This window comes from Dermacentor andersoni, chromosome 1, assembly GCF_023375885.2.
Source record: "Dermacentor andersoni chromosome 1, qqDerAnde1_hic_scaffold, whole genome shotgun sequence".
In the NCBI taxonomy this organism is placed as follows: Eukaryota; Metazoa; Arthropoda; class Arachnida; order Ixodida; family Ixodidae; genus Dermacentor; species Dermacentor andersoni.
In genome coordinates, this window is record NC_092814.1 from 136,273,472 (window position 1) to 136,297,151 (window position 23,680).

Sequence of the window (23,680 nt, forward strand, 5' to 3'; positions counted from 1 at the left end):
TGGGTCGAGAAGAGGTAACTCGAAAACTGATACTGCACGTGATGTTTTTGCAGGTGTCGAGCAACGGAAGCCTTGCTGTACGCCTCTAGGAGTACTTATAACAACAGGGGTCATTCTTGCTTTCCTCTTGGTGGTCATCGCCCTTCTTGTAAAATACAGAACAAGATTAAAGCTTCACAAAGGTCAGTGCTGAATTAGTTGAGAACGTTCGGGTACAATATGGCAAATACTGTTGTAGAAAGTTTGATACTTCATGTCGCCATATTATGAGAGAAAACGATAGTCACGCAGATATCATCAATGTGATGAAAGGGTATATTAGGGAATTTCTGACAGTGGTTTGAATGTAGTGTAATAATGAAGAGAACACGAACAAAAGAGAGGAGAAGCGCAGTTCCAGTAGCGGTTCTCGAGTGTTTGCATGGTTCATAATAAGAAACATGCTGTACTGAACCACGGAAAATATCAACTAACTGCCGGATCTTCTGGTAGATTATGTATGAGATGTGTACATTTGAACAGACGTTGTAGGTTTAAAATAATGCTCACGCTGGGGGATACTCTCAGGGCCAGCCGGACAGCTCAGGTACCCAGTGATGTATGGCGATTCGAAAATTATAACTTCCAAATTTGTTACAGTTCGCTTTAATACGCTAATTGTACAGCTGGTTAACTACAAGGGGTGATTTCAGCAAGGCTTTCTTATACTGTTGTCCTACAGTACCAACTGCCTTAAACTGTAATAATTTATAAGTAGATACGCAATAAATATTGCTCAAAATATAAATAATGCTGCGCTTCTCTTCGCTGTATGCTTCTAGCACAACAAAGTACGTAGAATTAGTAATGTATTTCCTCTGTAAAAAATAATTGTACATTAACTTACGAATTTCACATTTCGCATGGTACATGAGCACCTCTATATTCTTCAGTAGCTTGTGATTGTGTGCTCACAAAGATATATATGCAATGTAGGCAAGAAAACCGAAATACACTAAGTTGCCACTTACTTTTCTGCCCCTGTAAATGGGTCTATATGAACAGTGCCCTTGCTGTCGCATGAAAAACCAAGCCACCTGTGGACAGAAGGAAATTCCGAAACGATATCACCACAATAGGGCCCTTTTTCTGCAATCCGTCCATGTAATGCAGACGCCTTATTAGTGGTGATTCTGCGCATTATGCTTTGTGATTATGCTGCGCTCTAAGCACATATATTTACTTGTAATTATTCAAGCCTTTCTAAAATAGTCTATCACCTGGGTAACAGTGAACTATACCCGGGTTGAATCAGCTGCTATAAGGAAGCGTCAAATATCTTGAGGACAGAGCAGCCACGATTACGTCTTCGGCAACCCACTATTATCGATGGCGGACATCAATTATCAACACTGTGACAATCAATTATAACAAATTATTTATATATAATTCGTTCAATAATATTTGTCAACCATTTTAGGCCATAAGCGCAGAGCAACTGCAGAAGTGAAGCTTGTAGATGCTTAAGATATTTGCACTTGAGAGTAGCGTTAGTTTAGAGGTATCTTTGTCCAAACCTACCGAGAAATATTTTTGTGTTGTCATACGAAATCTCCCTTTCACGCTGCAGCTAAATCTGCAAACAATACCGCTCCATTTTGTATATTTCGGGATGAACGCCCCGAAAATGGTGCTACACACGTGATGATAATCATAGGGATACGCCTTTAACACGCATTTCTAACACTCACATTTCGATTCATGAATACTGAATCTAGCCGTAAAATAATTAATTCATGCTAGCCTATGAATATCATAGTGTTTCTCAGTTAAGCATTTACTGTTACGCGGATGCTGACGTCCGCGACACCTAATAATTTCTTGCCGTAAATAGAGATATGTGCACAGACACAAAAATTAGCCCCTTATTGAAGCATCATGATGAAAGACGCGGGCGGAACCAAGATTGGCAGTTCTGAAACGTAATAAATGGGCCTTTTGCGCATTCTTAATATAATTAAAATTTAGGCTCAAATTTCTAGCTCCGCCACATCACTGAGCATCCGACTTTCGTTACACCTTCTGGTATTATAAAATTCGAAACTCCAGTGATCTGTCTGTCTGTCTGTCTGTCTGTCTGTCTGTCTGTCTGTCTGTCTGTCTGTCTGTCTGTCTGTCTGTCTGTGTCTGTCTGTGTCTGTCTGTGTCTGTCTGTGTCTGTCTGTGTCTGTCTGACACTTGATATGGAATTCTAACACAGGATGCGACGTCGTTAGCTTGTAGCTTTACTTGCAGCAGAGAATGAAAATGCTACATATAACTGAACGTCGCGGTATATTTCTCCTGAATACACTTAGAAAAATATGACACATAGTGGCAAGTTAGCAAATTCACGAATGATCTCAAGCTTTGGGTGTCTGAACTCGTCAAGCGGAAACTCAGAGAGACTGAGATAATATTATGGGTGGCACCCATGGAAAAGGAACCTGCTGAGTAACTACTTAAGATTTAAAAAACAAAATAAGAAAATAAATAGTCTATGATAACTCAAAGGGACGCTTTTTACGTTTCCAAGCGAGATCACGATGCCTTAGAACACGCAATTATAAAGCGAGATACAACAAGGAAGAAGAAGCATACGCTTCCTGCGGTAAAGCTAGGGAAACGATGGAGCATGTTTTGTTAGAATGCGAAGATACCTGCCCAGCGATCGATTTAGGCACCTCTAGCCTCCTTGAAGCCCTTGGGTTCAGCGAGAGCAGGGGGAAATCAAACACGTCCGCAGTAGAGATTAGTAAGCGGCGATTGGAAGATTGATGGAAGAAAAGTAGGGAAACGACAAACAACGGAGGCGTACAAAATCAAATTTGCCAAGAGGGGTTCAGAAAATTTGGTGATGGGAATGCTTGGCGTTTTTCGCTTTATTAAGATAGTTAAGACATTGGGCAATATAATAGAAAGAGGTTGATGACGCAACCCACCGCCCCCTTCCAAAGGGGACGCTGATAGCCTCCATCCATCCTTCCGCGGCGGCGCTGTGCATGCGGGGGCCAAAAAAAAAGGAACCAGAAAAACGCCAGGACGCCCCACGATCGGTATGAATCGCGCGTCTCGCGTTTGACGGCCAGCTGAATGGGCTGTTTGCCCGCGCCGTCTGATAGCGAAGAGAGAGGTAAACATGCTTGCCGATCTAAACCATGGGAGCACACAAACTCGTATTTAGACTCTTTATGCACTCGCACAAAGCTTTGTTGTGTATAGATTCCAAATCGTTGGATCTGCTACATCTTTAAAAATTGCTTCCTTTATTATAGTACGGAGTCGAAGAGTCTTGAGCGTTATAGGCACCCTGTCAGTTGCATCCGTTTGAATTCGCCACTTGTGTAAAGCTTTTCGGTGTGTTGCCTCATGTATTAACCATAGTCTATGAGATTTGATGTACGGAATACAAAGGATGTACACATATCTAAACTGTGTTCGAGAATTACCAGGTGTACAAGCTCGCAAAATGACAGTGGATATAAACTTTAAAAGTAGCGACATAGTAGTGATTCTGGGATATGCATGTGTTTCACTTTATGGGATATAGAATATGTTACATATGCAATGAGCATTGCACATGAAGTAATCTACATAGATTCTTGCATTGTCGGAGAGCAGTTGCGCTTGTTCACGTTCTCTGGATAATATGTTGGTGTTTTTCACAAATTTTCTCTTTATGTTTGCTGCTTACAATCTGTGTTTCAGCGAAACTTGCTGAAACACAATTGACTGCGCCAGCTGCTAGTCAGTAGCCCTCCTTCGGACGAGGTTTTAGCATGACCTTTTAATCATGTGACAGTCATGCTTGCGCTCGGTACACCGTGCAGTACGTTCACAGATGGCGTATGTTATTGGCAATAATGGTAATGGTATTGTTCTAGTACTGTGCTACGCTAGTCAATGTTGTGTGCATACAATTTTACCATAATATTTCATTCTTCCTTCTTTTTCATTTGCTTGTATTCACGTTCGCAGGTTCGCGTAAACCAGAATCCAGAGCTGCAACCGGCGCCGAGGAAGGAAGGGAAATGGGCGAAATGAACCCAGAGTGCAAATACGTCCTTCCCGCTGATAGCGGCAAGCAACTTTCCAGCTCAAAAGAAAGACCGCTAACATACGTGTGATCATCCTGCCTGCATTTGACAGCAAATGCTTCCATGTGCAGAATGCGACAAACTGCTGAGTGGCTGTCATCATGCGCCTTTGTCTACTAGCATTGTGCGGAAGCACTCCGTGACAAGAACTTGTACCTCGCGCGCAGCTACCAGGCAGGGATCCTTTGATGAAAAGGCATGCCTTATGTTACGGACATTGGACGTTTCTCTTACCTAGAGACGTTTAGAGATATTAGTGCGTTAACACAAATTTAGTGTAAGATGGTTTCTTCATTCGGAGACCACTCTTTCAGTGACTTCAAAAGCAGGCGCCCGTTTCGAATATCAGTGACTTTTCCAGGTAACGAATCTGGAACAATTTTAAGCCATCGTTTGTATCATCAGGTGAAGTAAGGAGTCCGATGTATGAAAAAGAGGCTGGAAGCCGAATGTCTTTCATAATCACATCGCGAGGTTACGGCCAGTGTGATGCCGTATAATGTTGTTCCGTAAGATGCCGTGCATATTGTATTACCCTCATCTAATGTCCAACCTGGCAGCCATGTTTCCCTGAGAATTTGTGTCAAATCACACAAAAAGTGTCACTCCATCATGAGCGTGTCAGATGTCCTCATTTTTAATGCGTTTAGCATTCTTTGGGAGCTAACCGCGATTTCTTGTTCCTGTCTAACCCATTTTCGTGGGCCGATTCCTAAAATAGTGCAGTCCAATACAGCGATAAAAGCCGCGTAGTGGTAACGTACCACCGTGCGATCGTACCAGTGGTAGTGGTGGTACCGCTGGGGCTGTAGGGTAGCACGTGGCATGGCGCGGTAATCGTTTCTTCCCTCGCATTCTTCCATCGTGACAGCTAGCGTCTTGAGACGCGGTCGTTTTAACGCGTTGCACCTCTGGTAGAAGACACAGACTGTGGTTTTTTAAGACTGTACACTTCTGTGACCAGAGGTGGTCGCAGACGCTGCACGGGGTTCAGAACTGGTCCTTGAGGAAGTGGCACTCGAAGTACTGGCTGTCTTCCGCATACGAGTAAAGCACGGTGGTAAGCGGAGGCCACCCACAACACATAGTGCAACAGACTGCTACAGATGACCACCTCCCAAAGCATGCTACACGCATTATTGGATAGCAACCGGAGTTGGTTCGTAAGAATGTTTTTATTTCGTATTTTGTAAGCATCATTCACATTGCTGGCAAACTTAAATTCATGTTTTGGGCTATGCGCCTTGAGAATGTGCATAACGTATACTTTGGTAAGGCCATAGCCGAGCGAAGAACATATTTAGCAGGGTCCTAAAGTAACAGGGGCCAATTGAACTCAAACAAGCTTGCATGACCGGACCAACATTTATGATGGTGTCATCTGTGCAAGTCCTATTTCTGCAGTTAACATGCTTCTTACTTCTTCCCACACTCTGCTATCTTCTTGCGCAAAGTTCTGGCAAAATGAATATTACCTTACCGTACGTTCATCAAAATGTTTACATGAATGAAAATTTGTCTAGTGTTCACAATAGATCTAAGCCGCGGCTTTCCTATTCACATTTCATGAAAATGTTTGATATGTCCAATGTTGCTTTGAAACGAGGAAGGCAATGAATATCCCGTTGGTGTGCACTCCACCATAACTACAAAATCCAGGCGGCTTATATATGGTGACTTGAGTAACAATGCACCACATGACGACCTGTGAACGTTTAATATCAAATGGAATTTCATTTTACTGAATCTAAGGTTCGCCTACGCGATTTTGGGCTGATGCATCAGGTGTTTATTGTTGCGGCATCTTCATGAAACGATGGGCCTGATCATCAACTTTTTCGTCTTGCTTAAGGGCAGTAACACTTTCGCCAATAGGAGCCTCAAAAAAGCATTGAATAGACCGTCTTATTTTATTATAATTTCATGAAACTCACATATTTGCTTGAATGTAATGATTGGGTAGTATTGTGCTTCAGCCCTTAAGTACATAGACATCTTGCAGGCATTGGCAAAAGTTATAGTCATGGTCCACTTACTCTATTCTGTGTAAGCTATCAAGCAAGCACTTTGAAACCGAATTTCAAGAGAACTCGCGCTCTGAACTACACAGTTTCAGTATTCTCATCAGCATGTTTTAGTGATCGAGCGTAAGACGCGAATGTCAACAACCATCGCGGTACTCGTTGCAGTTGTCTTTGTGACTGGTCTGTGGCTTATACAGGCTTCGATCCTCGATGGCCTCTAATCCAGCGTCAGCAAAATATTCCTCATTTCCAGTTTTTCTAGAAAAGGTTAGTTGTTAAATATGTGCAAACATAATTCGTTTTCTACCATCAACAAATGCAGAGAAAGGTGTCTGCTGCAGCGCTTTCTTTATTACCGGAAGCTGAGGTGGCGGTACTTTTTTAGCGTGATAATTGGGATGGTCGTTGCACGCTCGGAGTTTGCATTGCGTCAATAGCTCGCTGGCATTGTTACGCGTCAAAAGAAAAAGCATGAGTGAATCCGTTGCTCAATCTCGCCATATATGTTTTTGTGTTCCTGTTTCTAACATAAAGTAAAATCAAGCAAGTTGACCAACTTTCTTTTGAACAAAATGTACTGACGAAAGCTTCGATTTTGCAGAACTCACATTGCATGATCGACTACAAGCGCTTTAATAACAAGTTGCCTCACTGGAATTTAATACTGCCGGCAGCTTTGCGATGCAGCTTCCAACTGTTCAGCGAGCCTTCGATAAAGCAGCACCGTATTAAAAAAAAAAAAAAAAACATGCCATGCTTTATTCAAGTGCTCTTCGTAAGATATGCCCCAGAACCCAAATATCTGCTACATAAGCGAGTTATAATCTTCCGACACAAATAAACGCGGGCATAACTCAATTGCATGCCGAAAGAAATTCGCTAAAACACAGAAACGGGGTCGTTAGTCCTTTGAACCTGCTTTCTTAGAGGGAAAGCATCAAAAATCACCTCCTTTGTCGGGACTGCTGCGGTATTCTTGGTACAGCGTAGAATTATGTTTAGCACCTTGGAGAAGTGGAAGCGCTTTGCTTAAGGTGGAATAATTTCTATTGCCAATATTAACCATCAAGTGATAAAGCGTCGTTTGAGGAAATTAGCTGTGGAAAATGCTCGAAACAATCTATGTTATCTGATTGTTCTCTGATGCTAATCGGCAGGCAGCGCCAAAGCCAGCTGCATTAATAAAATGAGGCTACGTAGAATGGATGCTTAGTACAGGCGACAAGCATTTTCGTTGTAAATCTGCTGATTTCATAGAGTTATGTGCGCTATCTTCAGTGGTAGCCATATATTGTGAAGGCCAGTATCAAATAAAAATTTGATAATGGGATGTGCGAATACTTTCATATTGAACTTCGCTTTCCAAGTGTTTGGTACTATTAACCTTCACGATGGAGTTCTGTACATGGAGCAAAAACAACTACTTTATTTCTGTATTTAATGAGGTGGATCAAGCGCCTGGTACAACTCATAGTACTGCTCCATACAACAGGCAGTTGTACAATGTTGCTGTTGAATCTTTGTTACGTTGTCTTTATTCACATACACGAATTACTACGACAGTGACAATGTGTAATGTTGCTTAGTGAACAAACTCAAACCAGCGTTCAAGCCATGATAGACCGCGAGGAAACGGAGTACAGTCATCGACAAGTTTGTGCGGCTGCCTTTCAGTGTCAGCATGCAGCGAGAATAAATTCAGTACTTTACGTCTGCGCCAGCAGAAGATGAGTGAGAACCAGGGTAAGGCATACATTGTGAAGAACATCGCAAATATCTGCCATGTAATGAAGGGGTCGTGTCCGACTATTTTCTTTTCTCCTGGGATTATCATGTTCCAGCTAGTGCGAGAAGAAGCTGGTTCAGCCGTCTGTCATAGTGTGGTCTGCGTGACCTTGCAGTGTCGCTGCAGTTGCATCGGTGAGAAACGCGAGTCTCGCTCCGGGCTCTTCAATTCTGTAACGCTCAAAGTGAACGTGACTTCGGCAGTTGTGAAAGAATCGCTATTTTTTGTGTATGTATGTAATATTTAGCCCACCTATGACAAGTACCACCTACTGAAAATATATATGTGCTATATGATAAATGCCTTTTGCGTGGATTGTTGATGTTCTCTATTCGTTACGTGTTCTTGCACTATCAATAGAAACATATAATAAAGGCGATTTTTGCAATTGTTGGCTTGTTGCAGTTTCTCAACAAGTTGAGGGAGTTGCTGGCATGCGTGTTTCAACGCTAATGGTAAATTTAATTTGGCTTCCTTCATTTAAATTTGAACGGCAATGAGTCACGTCCAGAGAGCACGAATAGATAAGAGTTACCATTGTGTATGACTTACCACCTGTGAAAAAATATATGCATATATAAGCAAATATTTTACGTGATTTCTTTTGCTTCCTATGATTAAACTAAGTCAGATGTAGCACTTTTCTTCGCTATCCAACTGCTTGGTATTGATAATGTACGTGAAATATTCCTCAAACCTGTTATTTGTATTGTGTTGCGATAGCAATTGGAGGAACCCTCAATGCAAACTTTCGCTGTCACCATGATGTTACACATATAGAAGAAGTGCGATAAGATGCAATCGCGCTCCGCACGCTGTCAGCTGTGAGTACGAAGGCAAGTGTGCGGGGCTAAGCCAACAAGTATGGCGTCTTGATGCGCACCATCTTCCAGATCGCCTACTGTTGGAAGTCATGTGATCAAGAGCGCGCTAAAGGGACATATGAGCGTGCGTCTGCTCTTCTAGCGTGGCCCTGGCTACGCATGTCTGTCCACGTGCCCGAGCCACATACGCGGCCGTGCGCTCTATCTTATAGGCAATATTCGGCGGGTGCGACGTTTGGATGAGACATGATGGCTGGTGGCTTGATGTGCGCTGTCTTGCTGCGCGCCTAGTGCCTGCAGGTCGCGTAATTTCAAGTTTCGGAAACGTGTTGAAGCGAGAGGCAGCGCAAAGCGTTCGCCCGTCTCTGTTCGCGCTCTTCACCACGCCAGCGTTGTGAAGGCGAGTGCTCGCGGTCATCCAGCCAGATCTGCTCGTGTTTAACTGTGCACGCATTATACCATGCTTTGTAACTGAATTAGTAAGCGAATGATTACTGCAAATTACACATTCGATAAATCTACGAACCTTACTTCGTGTACGTGTCTAATACTTTGCTTTCGCTATCAGGGTTCGGCTTTCGGGCGAAAGTACGACCTTTTTTTTTTTAACGCATTGTTATAGCATTTTTCTTATCAAGTGATTCTTGAGAGGACAAAAATAACTCGTGCTGGCTCCACAACAGTCCTTACTCATAATGTATGTGGGGTTCCTGTCAGCCCTTCAGCCACTATTTAGTGTAGATAGCAGTCTCATCTCAACTTGAATCTGGCTTTATTATTTTCGTATAAATACATGTTCGCTCTCAAGTTGTATTGTTTTGTCGCCTGTTGAATTCCTATTTCAGGGGCCTGTTCGTCTATAATTATGTATTCGTCATCTCTGTGTATTCATTGTACTTTGAATAGGAGTTCTCAGCTATAGAACGGGCTTAACGTGTGCGTGGGTTCCTAAGAATTCTGAACTATTCTCGATTAGCTTGTTTTGTGGTGGCGCACACAGACACATAAAAAGGGCACAAGGCACACGAAGTGATTTTTCAAACCAAAATTGGACATCAGTTCGATTGCCGGCCATAGTACGGACAATAGCACCAGATAAATCATCGAAGCCATGGTATTCAGAGAGTTAGGTAGCGATTGTATCGGCACGCCTGCACCCTTTCAGTCAAAACAAGGGCTTCGTGTGTCTTGTGCCCTTTTCCATGTGTCTGTATCTGTCAGCGCTCAGACAAGTTAAATATAAACAATCAACGCGCCAAATTTCCCACCGTGAAGTAACTATTATCATAAAATACAATAATTGCGTGTAGTGTGGGCAATCAAACAATTGTTTATGCAAATTTAGGCCGAGCGCCCTAACCATTACTCCCCGCCTGGCGTCTACAGCGGTCAACCATTATAAGCTAAGAGATGAGCTGAACGTGCTTGTACCCGGCCGATCAGATTCAGGAGCTGCGAAGAATAATGCGCAGTAGGCAAGAAGCTGCTTAGGCACTTTGGTAGTGACGCGAGAAATCCTCTGAGTGCAGTATGCCGCTCTGGAAATACAAGACACTCGCTATCAGGCAGCAGGATGCAGAGCAGCAGCAGGGGCCTTCGGAAGACTGCTGTTCGCAATAATTGAATTACGGAATCCAAATAGTCACTGGAGTCTGCCGGATGTTTTGTTTTTTTTGTTTTTTTTTTACACGTCTAGCGCTAACGCTGATTAAAACTGCTATATTGCGTATTTTATTGCATATTCCCTTGTCGACGGAGAATGAGCGATTTGCCCGTCTACACGAAGGATAACACCAAAGGTTATTGGACTATAGTTTATTTTTATGTGAAGCAATGCTACATAAGAAGCATTCAGCAAGGTCACGCAAGGTCATTTTCAATATTTCGCTTCACCCTAACAAAATCAACTTCCCGCTCACAAATTCATCACAATTCTGCTGCATGCAGTCTTAAGCAAGAGCTAAAAATGACTGTTACTGCTGAAAGATCAAGAGGATATACGCCGTATTTATTTAATGAAATATAAGATAAGACTGATTTTATTGGTTTTGTGAGGACTGTCAAGTGACAAGCTAATTTAGGAGCTTGAAAATAGCCATTATTTATTATCTATGTAGTAAGGGTTCACTTAAGCTGAGCCATGTGAGCATACGATCATTTAGGGGTACTGGGTCCTCTGCGCACGCATGCCAAATCGCCAGCAACAGAATCCGAAGCCCCGTGCCCCTCACGTGCTAGCGGCGCAGCTACTGCGGAGACGGGCGCTCATTGGTGCAATGATTGGACTACGGGCACCACTGGTCACTCTTCACAACTGCTTGTGCTCTCGCGAGGACCGCGAACAAGCCCCAAAGGGGAGCGTTGCTTCCGCTTGAGGGATAGACGCTACCTTAATGAAACGGGAGAAGCAAAAACGTTAAGCTCGCAAATGCGCAAATAAGAAGCCACTATCCACTGTAAAATAATTTAAACTCTTTTTCACTTTTAAGGGTGTAAACTATTTTACAGTGTTCACAGGGTGGTCTTTTTTTAGAAATATGGCTTTATATATATAAACAAAAGATATGACCTTGAGACCTCGTCTTGTCATCGCATACGAGCCTTACGGCGAGGCGAAAATACTTTTTCGTTTAAAAGAATAACAAAGGTTTGTTAACACACTTTTTTATTGTTAACCTGAGGGCAGTTGTTTCCATTGGAAACTTGCAGGGCGTCACAATTTAAGGAAAACCTATTTTTAAAAAATTCGAAAAATCACACGCGATTTGAGATATTTATCATCGAAATTGAAGGCCAAATCCAGGCTATATCGACACTGAGCGCGTCCCGCTGCGTGTCACACGGCAACGCCCCGTAAAGAGGTGCGCGGCAAAGCATAGGGAAAGGATTAAAGCATAGCGGAGGCTCCCATAGAGCCCAGCGGCCGAATTGATGGCAGCGCACCAAGCCGCCTACATTAATACCTGAACCACGCTTCCGGTTTCGGGAGCACGCGTTTTGAACGCTAGCTTGAACGCGTTACGCCAGCTGCGCTGGTCGCCGCGGCTTTTTTTTTTTTCTTTTACTGCTCACCAGCGCGCGGTCTTAGTGCGGAATCGTTTTATTATTAAGTTAAAATGATTGCGAACCACCTTTACAAGTATCCATGGAATATCTGCCACTTGCAATTTCATAAAGCAGACGCAAGACGCCTTGTGAAGTCGGGAAACGTTTTTTTTTTTTTTTTACTCTACATAAATGCTCGTTCTGGGCTATTCGTGCATTCATCCAACGTTGTGGCACCAGATAAGCAGCTGTAGTTCCCGTACGAAGCTCTACCGGACGGCGTCAGCTGAACAAAGTAAATTACAAGCATGTGTCATTTTGGTATTAACACCTTTTAATAATAATGAGCATAGAGGCGAAAGGTGCGAAAGTGGTGAATCGGCGGCATTACAAACAAGAGCAATTCACCTTTACATACCTGATGTAGAAAATAGCCGACTCATCCCAAACAATACCGTACATATTGTTACGGGAAGGAATACGCGTGCGTCTATTTACAGATGGCTTTTAATGACTGAGCCAACAAGCGTAGAGCAGCGATAAAACTTAACTCTTCTTCGTCGACTCCAAGGCCACCATCATCGACTTTTTCTTCCCATATTACCGACTGTGACATCACCCCCGTCGGAAAAAGCACCTTATTGGTGCGGCTTATCGGTCTGAGAAAGGTAAGGTTTGAGACGGCTGCGTTGATGATGTCAGGGAGAGGTGAAGGCACCGTATAGCATCCAGCGGAGACAGTTCATATGTGACAGGGGTCACCTGGCGAAGGATGCCGCAAGGGCCATAGTATCGCGAGAGGAATTTCTCCGAAAGACCAACACGCCGAGTTGGATACTAAACTAGCACAAGAGCACCTGGTTCGTAGTGCACGTCGTGATGGCGCTGTTCGTAACGGCACTTCTGGCGTGTCTGTGAAGCAGAAAGACGAATGCGGGCAATCTGGCGTGCTTGGGTCGCTGTGGCTATGACATCCCGAGTGTACTCTGTCGGCGAGTCGAGTGTGGTCGAAAGGAGAGTCTCGAAAGGCAAAGTCGGCTCACGACCGAAGAGGAGATAGAAGGGTGAATAGCCAGCTGTGTCGTGGCGCGAGGAATTGTAGGCGAACGTGACGAATGGTAGAGCAATGTCCCAGTCGCGATGATCGGAGGAAACATACATTGCTAGCATGTCAGTTAATGTGCGATTCAGGCGTTCGGCAAGACCGTTAGTTTGGGGATGGTAAGCGGTAGTAAGTTTGTGTTTAGTAGCACATGATCGAAGTAGGTCGTCTCTGACTTTGGCAAGAAAGTATCTGCCGTGATCGGTGAGAAGTCGACGAGGTGCACCGTGGTGCAAGATAACGTCGTGAAGCAAGAAGTCAGCGACGTCTGTAGCGCAGCTGGTCGGTAGGGCTCTAGCAATGACATAGCGAGTTGTATAGTCCGTAGCGACGGCAATCCACCTATTTCCGTCATTTGATATAGGGAATGGTCGGAGAAGATCAACACCAACGCGAAAAAAGGGTCGGCCGGTATATCCAAAGGCTGCAGCAGTCCGGCAGGAGGCACACCTGGTCTTTTCCGGCGTTGACATGGTTCACACGCGGCAACATAGCGCCGGACGGAGCAGTTGAGACGGGGGCCAGAAAAACCGTCGCCAAATTCGGTCATAGGTCCGGGTGACGCCAAGGTGTCCAGCGGTGGGAACGTCGTGAAGTTGCTGCAGTACAATCCGTCGAAGATGAGGCGGAATGACTGTTAGGAGCTCGGACCCATCGGGGTGCAGGTTGCGGCGATACAGGATGCCGATTTGCAGTACGAACATGTGAAGGGATGGGTCACATAGATCAGAGAGCAAGCGTTCGATAATGGGGTGTAATGACATATCGCGTCGTTGTTCAGCGCCAATGTCTTGCAAGGCAGAGAGCGAAAGAACGCAGATCGGTGCGACATCCACTAAACCGTACGGTACATCGACGGGATGACGAGACAGGCAGTCGGCGTCCTGATGTAGACGACCCGACTTGTAGAGCACAGTGTATGTGTATTCCTGCAGCCGTAGGGCCCAGCGACCGAGGAGTCCGGTGGGATCTTTGAGGGAGGAAAGCCAAATAGGGCGTGGTGGCCGGTTGTAACTGTAAATGGTCGACCATATATGTAGGGTCGGAACTTGCCCACCGCCCAAATGAGGGCGAGACACTCGCACTCAGTAATCGAGTAATTGCGCTCTGCTGGAAAGAGGTGGCGGCTAGCGTAGGCGTTGACGCGGTCGTGCCCACATTGGCGTTGAGCCAAAACTGCGCCGATGCCGTAGCCACTGGCGTCAGTGCGGATTTCTGTCGGAGCGGAGGCGTCAAAATGGGAGGTATGGTGAGCAGCGTGATGAGCTACGAGAAAGCAGACGCTTGTTCAGAGCCCCAACAGAAAGGAACGTCTTTCTTCAGGAGGTCAGTCAGGGGACAGGCAACATGGGCGAAATTTTCCACAAACCTGCGGAAGTAGGAGCAAAGGCCAATAAAGCTGCGAAAATCTTTGGCACAAGTTGATACGGGGAAATTCTGCACAGCATGAATTTTAGTGGGGTCGGGGCGAATGTCTGATGAATCGACGAGGTGTCCGAGCATGGTTATTTGGCGGTGACCGAAGTGGCACTTGGACGAGTTGAGCTGCAAGCCAGCGGTGCGAAAAACGCAAAGAACAGATGAAAGTATTTCAAGATGAGTCGAAAAAGTTGAAGAGAATACGATGACGTCATCCAAGTAGCACAAACAGATGGACCATGTTAAACCACGCAAGAACATGTTCATCACCCGTTCAAAGGTCGCCGGGGCATTGCACAAGCCAAAAGGCATTATACGGAAGTGATATAGGCCGTCTGGTGTGACAAATGCGGTCTTTTCACGGTCCATTTCATCCACGGCAATTTGCCAATATCCACAGCGAAGGTCTATAGATGAAAAATAAGTGGCACCGTGGAGACAATCCAGAGCATCGTCAATGCGGGGAAGTGGATATACATCTTTCTTGGTGATAGTGTTTAGATGACGATAGTCAACGCAGAATCGCCAGCTGTTATCTTTCTTTTTGACGAGAACAACAGGGGACGCCCACGGGCTGGAAGAGTGTTCAATAATCCCTTTGGCAAGCATCTTGTCAACCTCGCTCTGGATAACTTGTCGCTCAGAGGGCGACACCCAGTATGGGCGTCGGCGAACAGGTGCTGCATCGCCGGTATTTATACGATGCTTGACGACCGTAGTTTGACACAAAGGGCGATCGTTCAGGGCGAAAATGTTGGAGTAGGACTCGAGGAGCTCACAGAGCTCTGCGGCTTGTTGGGTTGGGAGGTCTGGTGCAATCATCTTTGTAAAGTCGTCGGTCGGGGCTGATGCAGAAGGCGCAGAATGAGCGTTGGTCGAAGACGGCGCAGCAGATAGAGCGGAACTGTGGCACTCGTGCGTCGGTGACAATGTGTCAAGAGGCATGCCTCGTGGAAGTACCTGTCGGCACTGTCCGAAATTTAGGATGGGAAGGCGTGTCTGATTGTCTGCAACAGAAACGATGGTGTGCGGGAAGGAGACATTATGAGAAAGCAGGACTGAAGTCACGGGAGTAAGGACATAGTCTCCGTCAGGTACAGGTGGGCAGGCTAAGACAGGGATGCAAGTTGCTCCAAGAGATGGCAGGAGTATAAAATCCGAGGAACAAAGCTGAGTTGGAGCTTTAGCAGGAAGGTCAACGGGAACAGGTGGGGGCAGGTGAAGTTGTTCAACACCGGCGGAACACTCAATGAGAGCAGAATGGGCGGCAAGAAAGTCGAGTCCAAGGATCACATTGGGAGGGCAACGTTCTAGCACAGTAAGCAAAACGGACGTGTGGTGACCGGTGACACTGACACGAGCAGTACATATTCAAAGCACAGCCGGAGTTCCACCGTCGGCGACCTGGAGTAGTCGAGTCGGAGCAGGAGTAAGTACTTTCTGCAAGCGCGTTCGAAGCTCCGCACTCATGATGGAAATTTGGGCTCCTGTGTCGATGAGTGCTGTAACGGGCAAACCATCCACGTCCACGTCCACGTCCAGAAGGTTCCGATTAGTAGGCAGGGTCAGCAGAGGAATTTCAGGCCGGGGTTCTAGAGCAGCGTCACCTCCAGGAGCTGCCCCAGTTAGTTTCCCGTCGGAGAACGGCGACGGTAAGCTGGGGATGGAGAGCGACGCAGCTGGGGCGAACGGGAGCGGCGAGTATGTGGTGATGGCGAGCGCCTGGTCGCGGTGGCTCGAGTGTTGTCAGGTGCATCTTCAACCTCGATGAAGAGTGAGAGCGGCGGTAGGCGGGAAAGCTTGGTCGAGAGTGGGCTGGCCAGGAACTTCGACAGTGGCGAGAGATGTGGTCCACACGTCCACAGTAAAGACAGATGGGTCTATCGTCATGTGTTCGCCATTCGCCCAGGTTGCGATAGCTCGGATATATACCTTATTGGCTCCGGTTAACAGGGGCAGGGGCAGCAGACGAAGCAAAGTCAGGACGGCTGGCGGAGCAGATGGACGGAAGACCCAGATAGGCAAGTTCATGGCGAATTACCGACTGAGTGAGAGACACAAGCGGCCGGGAATTGTCAAAGCACTGCGTCACTGGCGTGGCAGGAGACGCTGCTTCGATTTCTCGCCGAACGACACGTACGACGTTCTCGCAGGAGGTGGGCTCACGCGGTGGACAAATGTCTTCGCACGTCGATGAAGCTGCGGTATTAGGTAGACGCGTAAACTGTTGAACTATGCGGCGACTCTTCGCGTCTTCAAAGCGGCAACATTCGTTAATGATCTCATTGACCGTTGTTATGTTCTTATAAACAAGCAGGTTAAACACGTCGTCCGCGATGCCTCTTAAAACGTGGCTGACCTTGTCTGCCTCTGCCATATTGTTATCCACTTTGCGGCAAAGAGCGGGGACGTCCTGGATATACGCCACGTAAGATTCAGTGGACGTCTGTACACGGGTCCCAAGGTCCTTCTTCGCAGCACGTTGGCGGCCGACGGGCTTGCCGAACAAATCTCTAAGCTCCTGTTTGCACTGGTCCCAACTCGTAATCTCTTCTTCGTGTGTTTCGAACCAGACCCGTGCTGTTTTCTTGAGGTAGAATATTATATTGGCCAGCATAAGCGTGTTATCCCACCTGTTGTGTGCGCTGACCCGTTCATAATTCTGCAACCAGTCATCGACGTCAACGTTGTCGATCCCGGGAAACATGCCAGGGTCCCGAGGCTGGGCCAGGATGACCGTCGGTGGCGACGACGGGGACGTTGTTGAACTCTCTGCTTCGGATGACATGGCGGCCAGGTTACATCCGCTGCGGAGCTCCGTCTTGCGCAAGTGATTACCCCGCACATCCACCAATGATGTTACGGGAAGGAAGAAGCGTGCGTCTATTTACAGATGGCTTTTAATGGCTGAGCCAACAAGCGTAGAGCAGCGATAAAACTTAACTCTTATTCGTCGACTCCAAGACCAGCATCATTGTCCTCTTTTTCCCACATTACCGACTGTGACAATGATGAAAACATCCTATTTCCAAGTATTCCCCTGTTTCTGAGCCTTATTTCCTGCACTTTAAGAGCACAAGTAAACGGGCGACTGCGCGTTTCCGACACAACTTTGCTTTAGCCGACGCCATAGTACGCTACGCATACACAGAGGTGGCTGCAACAGAGGCTCTCAGACTATGCTGGACGCTCGCAGAATTCCTTCTACTCGCGCTCAAGACAAATGCTTCGGTGCAAAGCCTGTTTTCAGTCGCTCAGAAAACAAAATTTTCGAGTTACAAGTTGCTAGTGTTTGAGATCCTTGGTTTTATCTTTGGCGCGGTCTTCCTGCGCAAGCAACACATTCCCGTGTAATCCCTCTTGGCAATCGCTTGTCGCGTTTTCGACAAGCGTGAATACCGAAAGATGGTATATGTTGTTGCGGGACCATAAGAAGTGTCAGAAACTTGTCCCATTGGGATTCAGTATATTCGCCAAACTAACCTCGTCACCACGGCCTGAGCTGCTTTTTACTGCGTCACGAGAGGCGCGGTGAGTGGGCCTCAAAGTTATCCCGAATTATTTGCAATCATGTTGGGTGGTCAGAGAAAGCGTGAAAAACTTGTCCCAGTACAGGCGAAAAAACTGCGTTACACAGCCGAGCTGCTTTTCGCTAAATGCGTCACAACACCAGGCGTGGCGAGTGCGCCCAAATACTACCGAAATTTGTTACAATAATGTGGGATTCACAGAAAGCATCGCAAACATTTCCCACTACGAGTCATTAAGTGAAATTAACTGCGGCAGGACCACTGAGCTGTTTTTTCGCTAACTGCGTCGCAAGTCTAGGTTCTGTGCCGTAAGCCCAATGCTCGAAATGCGTCGCAAACTGTCGAAGAAAATTCCTCACACTGACCTAGTCCAATAGTGCAGTGGTGCCGTGTCGAAGTGCAGAAAGAACACAAGAATACGCCGGGGCCCAGAAAACCAGGCTAAAGACGAAAAAAAGAAGAAAAACATGTGGACGCGGTCGCCGAACAGGCCAACACTCGGATGCGCAGCCGACCTCACTCGCTTCGGCGGCGTGTCTGACGCATGACGCATGCATCTGGAGCGTCATTGGCCTGTCGCTAGGTGACGCAAGAAAATTAAGTCGCAAAACATAACTTAATTTACACGCGCATATTTTAGCTTTACCGGGAAAGAATAGAAAAATAAAACAATGTCTATTAACTTCATTTCAAATTCCTTTTTTTTCGATGCTCGCGGCAGCAAACGGTCGACATTAATACTAGCGTGACGTATTTCCTGTTGCCAGTCTTTGCCGAGTGTCCCCTCTGGTTGCAATCCTTTCTCTATGGGCAAAGTTTGAATGATAGCATGCTGCGGGAGATCCCGACACACAGCGGCACGTGCTTGCCCGGGAAAGGGTGCTGTATCAGTAGTGCCACGACTGGCCGAGGCGCCATTACCCTGATCCTGACAAATCGCTTACCAGAGAAGAGCAAGCGATCTACAGGAAGATACAAGCAGGATCCTTCCCGCACCCTTACCTTACCTTACAAGATGTACCCGGAAAGATACGAGGAGGATTGTAACTTCTGCAAAACTCAGTTAGGCACGCTCCAACACGTCATTGGAGTATGCGATTTCATCAAGGCAATGCCCCCACCTCTTACCTGCCCCACTACCCTACCCCATCCCTCATCCACCCTTACCGAGCGATGGGAGACCTTGCTAAGCAGCACCGCCCTGGAAGACCAGCTCGTCCTGATCTCCAGGGGCCAGGCGGCTATGGAAGCATATGGGTCCCGTGAAGAGGTAACCACTTCCATCGACGGCGTCTAAGAAGATGTCGAGCTCGGCTCAATAAAGTTGTTTCTCTCTCTCTCTCTGTGGCCGAGGAGTTCATTTTCAATGTTCCTCGCGCTCGTCGTCTTGGGGCGTTTCGGTCTGATATGATAGCGAATCCCCCTTTTCTGCGCGCCCGCGGAGCTCGGGTTCGATATTGCCTGGATGTACGTTGAAATTCGATGATAAATATCTCGCATTAGGTGCGATCTTGAAGACCTTTAAAAATTAGGGTCCATTAAGATGTGACTGCACTCTAAAAACAGTTGCACCCTTTGGGGTGCAACTGCAACGGCGCCCGCATTTCGATGGGGGCGAAAACACCCGTGTAATTAGATTTAGGTGCACGTTAAAGAACCCCAGGGGGTCCAAATTTCCGGAGTCCCCCACTACGACGTGGCTCATAATGAGATGGTGGTACTGGCATGTAAAACCACATAATTTAATGTTATTTAAGACGTTTTTGTTAAATAGTCTTTTTAGAGTAACTGAAGCGGCGACAGAGTACTTCCGCCTCGCCGTAAAGCTCGTATCCGAAGACGACAGGTGTTTCACTGTCATACCTTTTTTGTTGAAAAATCTATAATGTCTAATAGTTTCTATTTGAATTTCTCATCTCTAGTTTCCAAGTGCAACGAGTGTCCTAATGTCAATAATTAAGAAAGGTCATTAATCATTTTAATTGGATACTTGCCCATTATGATTTCTTATGCACGTAATCTTTGCCCCTTCCAGAATTGTACTTGAGAAGGCCGAGGATCATTATCTTTCGAAGGCAATTTTTATTTAAATGTGAGTCCAAAAAAGCATGTAGTACAATTATACATACTATATTACATGCACATATATTATATGCTACAGTAACGTATCTATTATACGGTGTTCATAGAGTATCTGAAGACGTTTGATTTACTTAAGATGTCTGAGATATCAATATCAACGGAAGCATTGTAACGTCGAGGATCAGAGGATGCGGACGCGAATGCCTCAGGAAAAAAAGCTCAAGAGATTCCACAACTATGACAACTTTTTATAAGAAAAACTGAAAAATGCCCGTTAGATATAATCGGGCGAGGAGACAATCTCTTGAATGCTGTTAACTGCACGCTTGGCGGAAGTATAGATAACTAAAGAGCAACAAATAATAGTGTCGGCGGGGTACCTCTCAGCAAGCGTAGGTCGTAAGATGATGTCCTGTTCAGTAGCACCGGAGTGACCTACAGAGTAAGTCACTAAGCACATGTAGCCAACAGATGATGGTCATTGTGGTTAACAGAAATCGGACCCCTCTTTCCCCTTCTTTACGTTCAGTAGATCATTGAGCATTTCATCCAGCAAGAAAGGTTGGTGAGAAATGATGTGCTAAAGACTTCACAAATTTCTGATAGCCTTGTAAGGCAAGAAATCTGCGTGATTGGGAGTCCGCCTGTTTGAAGCAGTGAAGAGGTTCGTATTTAAAGAGGACTGTGATCATGAGAAGTAAATCACCATATGAAAAAAAAAATGGGTCGAAACCTATCTGACTGCCACACTATAATCATGAATGGCCGGCCACTTGCCGATTTCATTGAAGAGCACGATGAGTCTTCTCAGCCATCATTAATAGATGAGACCAAGAAATGGTGGATGAGAAAAAAAAATTGAGCAGGAGAGAAGGAGCGCACAGCGAACCATCAAACGGATAATGATAGGCATGATATGAGAGGCAGTACGGCTATCTTACTCAATAGAAACTAAACAAGTCCATCCAAAGTTTCAGTTGATTTCAAGGTTGAAGAAGGGGTGTGCGGAAGCCATGTAACGGCATGTAACAGCACGTGACGTGTCAGAGTGTAATGTAATCAAGGATGGCACAGGATCAGGTGTTGTGTTGAGATTGAGATTAGGAAATTAACAGAGTGGGCTGACCCAAAACAGGGGTAATAGGAAGCTCGGAGAAGCCGTTCTTTTGCGTTTGGTATGAAATATTTATTCAAAACGTAAAATACGTGGCCTCATGATAATGACATCTATATACGACGGCGAGCAGACGTGAGAATATAAACAAGGAAGAGGAAGAGCAAGAGCAAGAGGAGAAAAGGAAGAGGTGTGCAAAGTCAATAAAATTGCTTTATTAGCTCATGGCGAAAGTGACTAAGTTTATATTGATTCGCTTTTGTACGCACAAATATAAATTGCGATATTATTGTAATCACCTCCATTAGGCCACTCGTTTCACTGAATGTACGAAAGTAACTTTCACGAGATATAGCGATTCCATCAAAATACGTCCACCATGCACTTTCTGTAAAATATCTTGTGCGTGTAAAATATTATAACGGCGCGTCTGTACATAAGTACAAGGGAAGGAACGGTGCAACAGAAGGAAGACGGGGACATTGATTTTGGTGTGGCGGCTTCGCCCCATCCAGTGCTTTAGCCGGGGAGCTTTCTAAATTAGCTCTTCCCGCCTTGTAAGAATATGTTGACGATATTTACTTGACGCTGTCCTTTGTAATTCTCAATTTTTTTCAGACTTTTTTTACGTATTGCAAGCAAAATAAATGGCTAGGATAATGCAGACAAATTAAGTTTTCTCTGTGCCCGCCAGACCGAGTCAAGTATCCGCAAACACTAATCCTGGTTCACGTGAAATTTATTCTCTACTTGAACGTTTCTTGGTTTTGGCACGTAAAACGCCAGAACTTAATTTTACTTCAAGGTGCCAGGTTCTCAGGTCCACCGGTATTCAAACACGAAACATTATGCTAAGGAGGCGCGTGGCAAGAATTTAAGCCAGTGACAAGAAGTGTGCCTTGCGAAAAGAACGGAAATCAGTCACCGAAGGATTAAGCTTCTGTACAGCATATATTCTCAAAATTGCTATGTATATACTGCGAAAGCTAGGACTCAGATGTCGCGCTGAGTCCTGACCACTCAAAAAAGTGTCCCTTTATATGAAAAAAAAATTAAAAAAAGGAAACCTGTGAGGAATCGTGTAGGGAAGTAACTTAGTTATCGCACGAATATATGTTCCTGAATCCCACAGCTGATCTAATTAAGCAAGTGCACGGGACCGTGGTCGTGTTGTCCAAGATGTGCAGGCCGCGCGATGCTTAGTTAGGTGTACGGCTACTTCATTGTTGTTTCTCGTTTACAAGGTGCGCTCTTACTTTTTCATCGAGTCCCGCAAAGCGTTGACGGGATCACGCCTCACGCTGCTAAGCTGCGGATGCGTCTAGCAGCTTGATAGGTGGCATGACCCAACACGTGCGAAGCCTAGTCAGGCCCCGCCGTCGGTCTCTTTCTGTAAAATGCGCCCGAGGATAGTTGCTGGGTTTTTCTGTCAGCGTCTGGCATTACTGCTTCGTCGCCATTTGATGGTAAGGCCACAGGAAGTTCTTTTGCGCGTTGTTAAATACTTATTCTCTTCGTATTTCGTTATGTCACTGTTAGCCGCATTAACGAATGACGGCGGCCTTGAAGCCATAAACAGCATGCTGCCCATGGGCTAGGCTGACTTTGATTTCGCATTCATTTTTTTTTCTGCGCAGCAATAAAGCGGTGATGCTAGCGATAAGAGAGAGGTGGCAGCGTCCGAGCTTCAAAGCACGTTCGATACAATGTAAAAGTTAGAAAATAAAATGAAATTGTTTGTTAAGAAATGCAGCCTATGAAAACATGCCGTTCGGTGCAGAAAGCTTTATGTGACGCGCAGCCGCTTCTGAAAAAGTATGGTACTCCACTTCTGCAAAAGAAATGTAGCTATTTCTAAAGCGGTACATGGGCAATATTTGCAGTATGGCAATAATGCAGGCTCTCTGAACCTCTGTAGCAGGCTATGTGCGCTCGAGCGCTGTTAGCTGTTATGCATTGGGCTGAAGATATGTGTTTTCATGTTTCAATTCTGTATGGAGTCCTTACCCTAGAAAGTTTCTTGTTTCTTCGCATTTATAACAGTGCTTCCTTAACTAAAGATCAGAAAAATATGCATTATACGAAGGAACGCCGCATCGCCATTCTAAAGCTTTGAAAGCTCCAGTATTGCTTTACGAAGGAACGTAGCGTCCACATTCAATAGTTTTGAGGCCTCCAGTGTTGCTTATCTTCTGCCTTATCATAAGAAGCCAACAAACACTAACACCAAGGACAACATAGGGGAAATTACTTGTGCTTAATAAATCAAATTAAGAAACAATAAATTAATGGAAATGAAAGTGGATGAAAAAAAATTGGCTAGAGGCTTAGCTTGGTTAAGCCTGGAAGATTGCGAAAGCAATACCCTTTGCTGCGCCTTGGTTCGGCTAATGGTGTGGACACGGTTGCCCTTTGTTAAACTTATGGGTATACATTATCCGACATAGCGCAAGGCAGCGCGCCGACCACTGCGAGGAGCCGAGCTGTAGCCCCATTTATCCTCCTAGCGAGACGTCACACCAGCGAGCGACCTCTCTCGGTAGCGCCGCAGCAGCGGCGCGCAAGGCTTCGCCTCCACCATCGATGCCGCGAGCTGGGGCCCCGTCTCTCGGTCTGGCGTGACGTCACATGGTCACGTG

The 23,680-nt window shown here is 45.7% G+C and overlaps 1 protein-coding gene across 1 annotated transcript in view; it reads left to right on the plus strand.

Annotated features, from left to right (window-relative positions):
• Positions 1-8,315, plus strand: part of LOC126543350 (synaptogenesis protein syg-2-like) — a 961,852-nt gene extending 953,537 nt beyond the window's left edge. Inside the window, exons 10-11 of the mRNA XM_055062075.1 lie at positions 54-182; positions 3,997-8,315. Of these exons, the coding sequence (XP_054918050.1) occupies positions 54-182; positions 3,997-4,145 (278 nt within the window). The 3' untranslated portion in view covers positions 4,146-8,315. The remainder of the gene's footprint in view (positions 1-53; positions 183-3,996) is intronic.
• Positions 8,316-23,680: the final 15,365 nt, after the last annotated feature.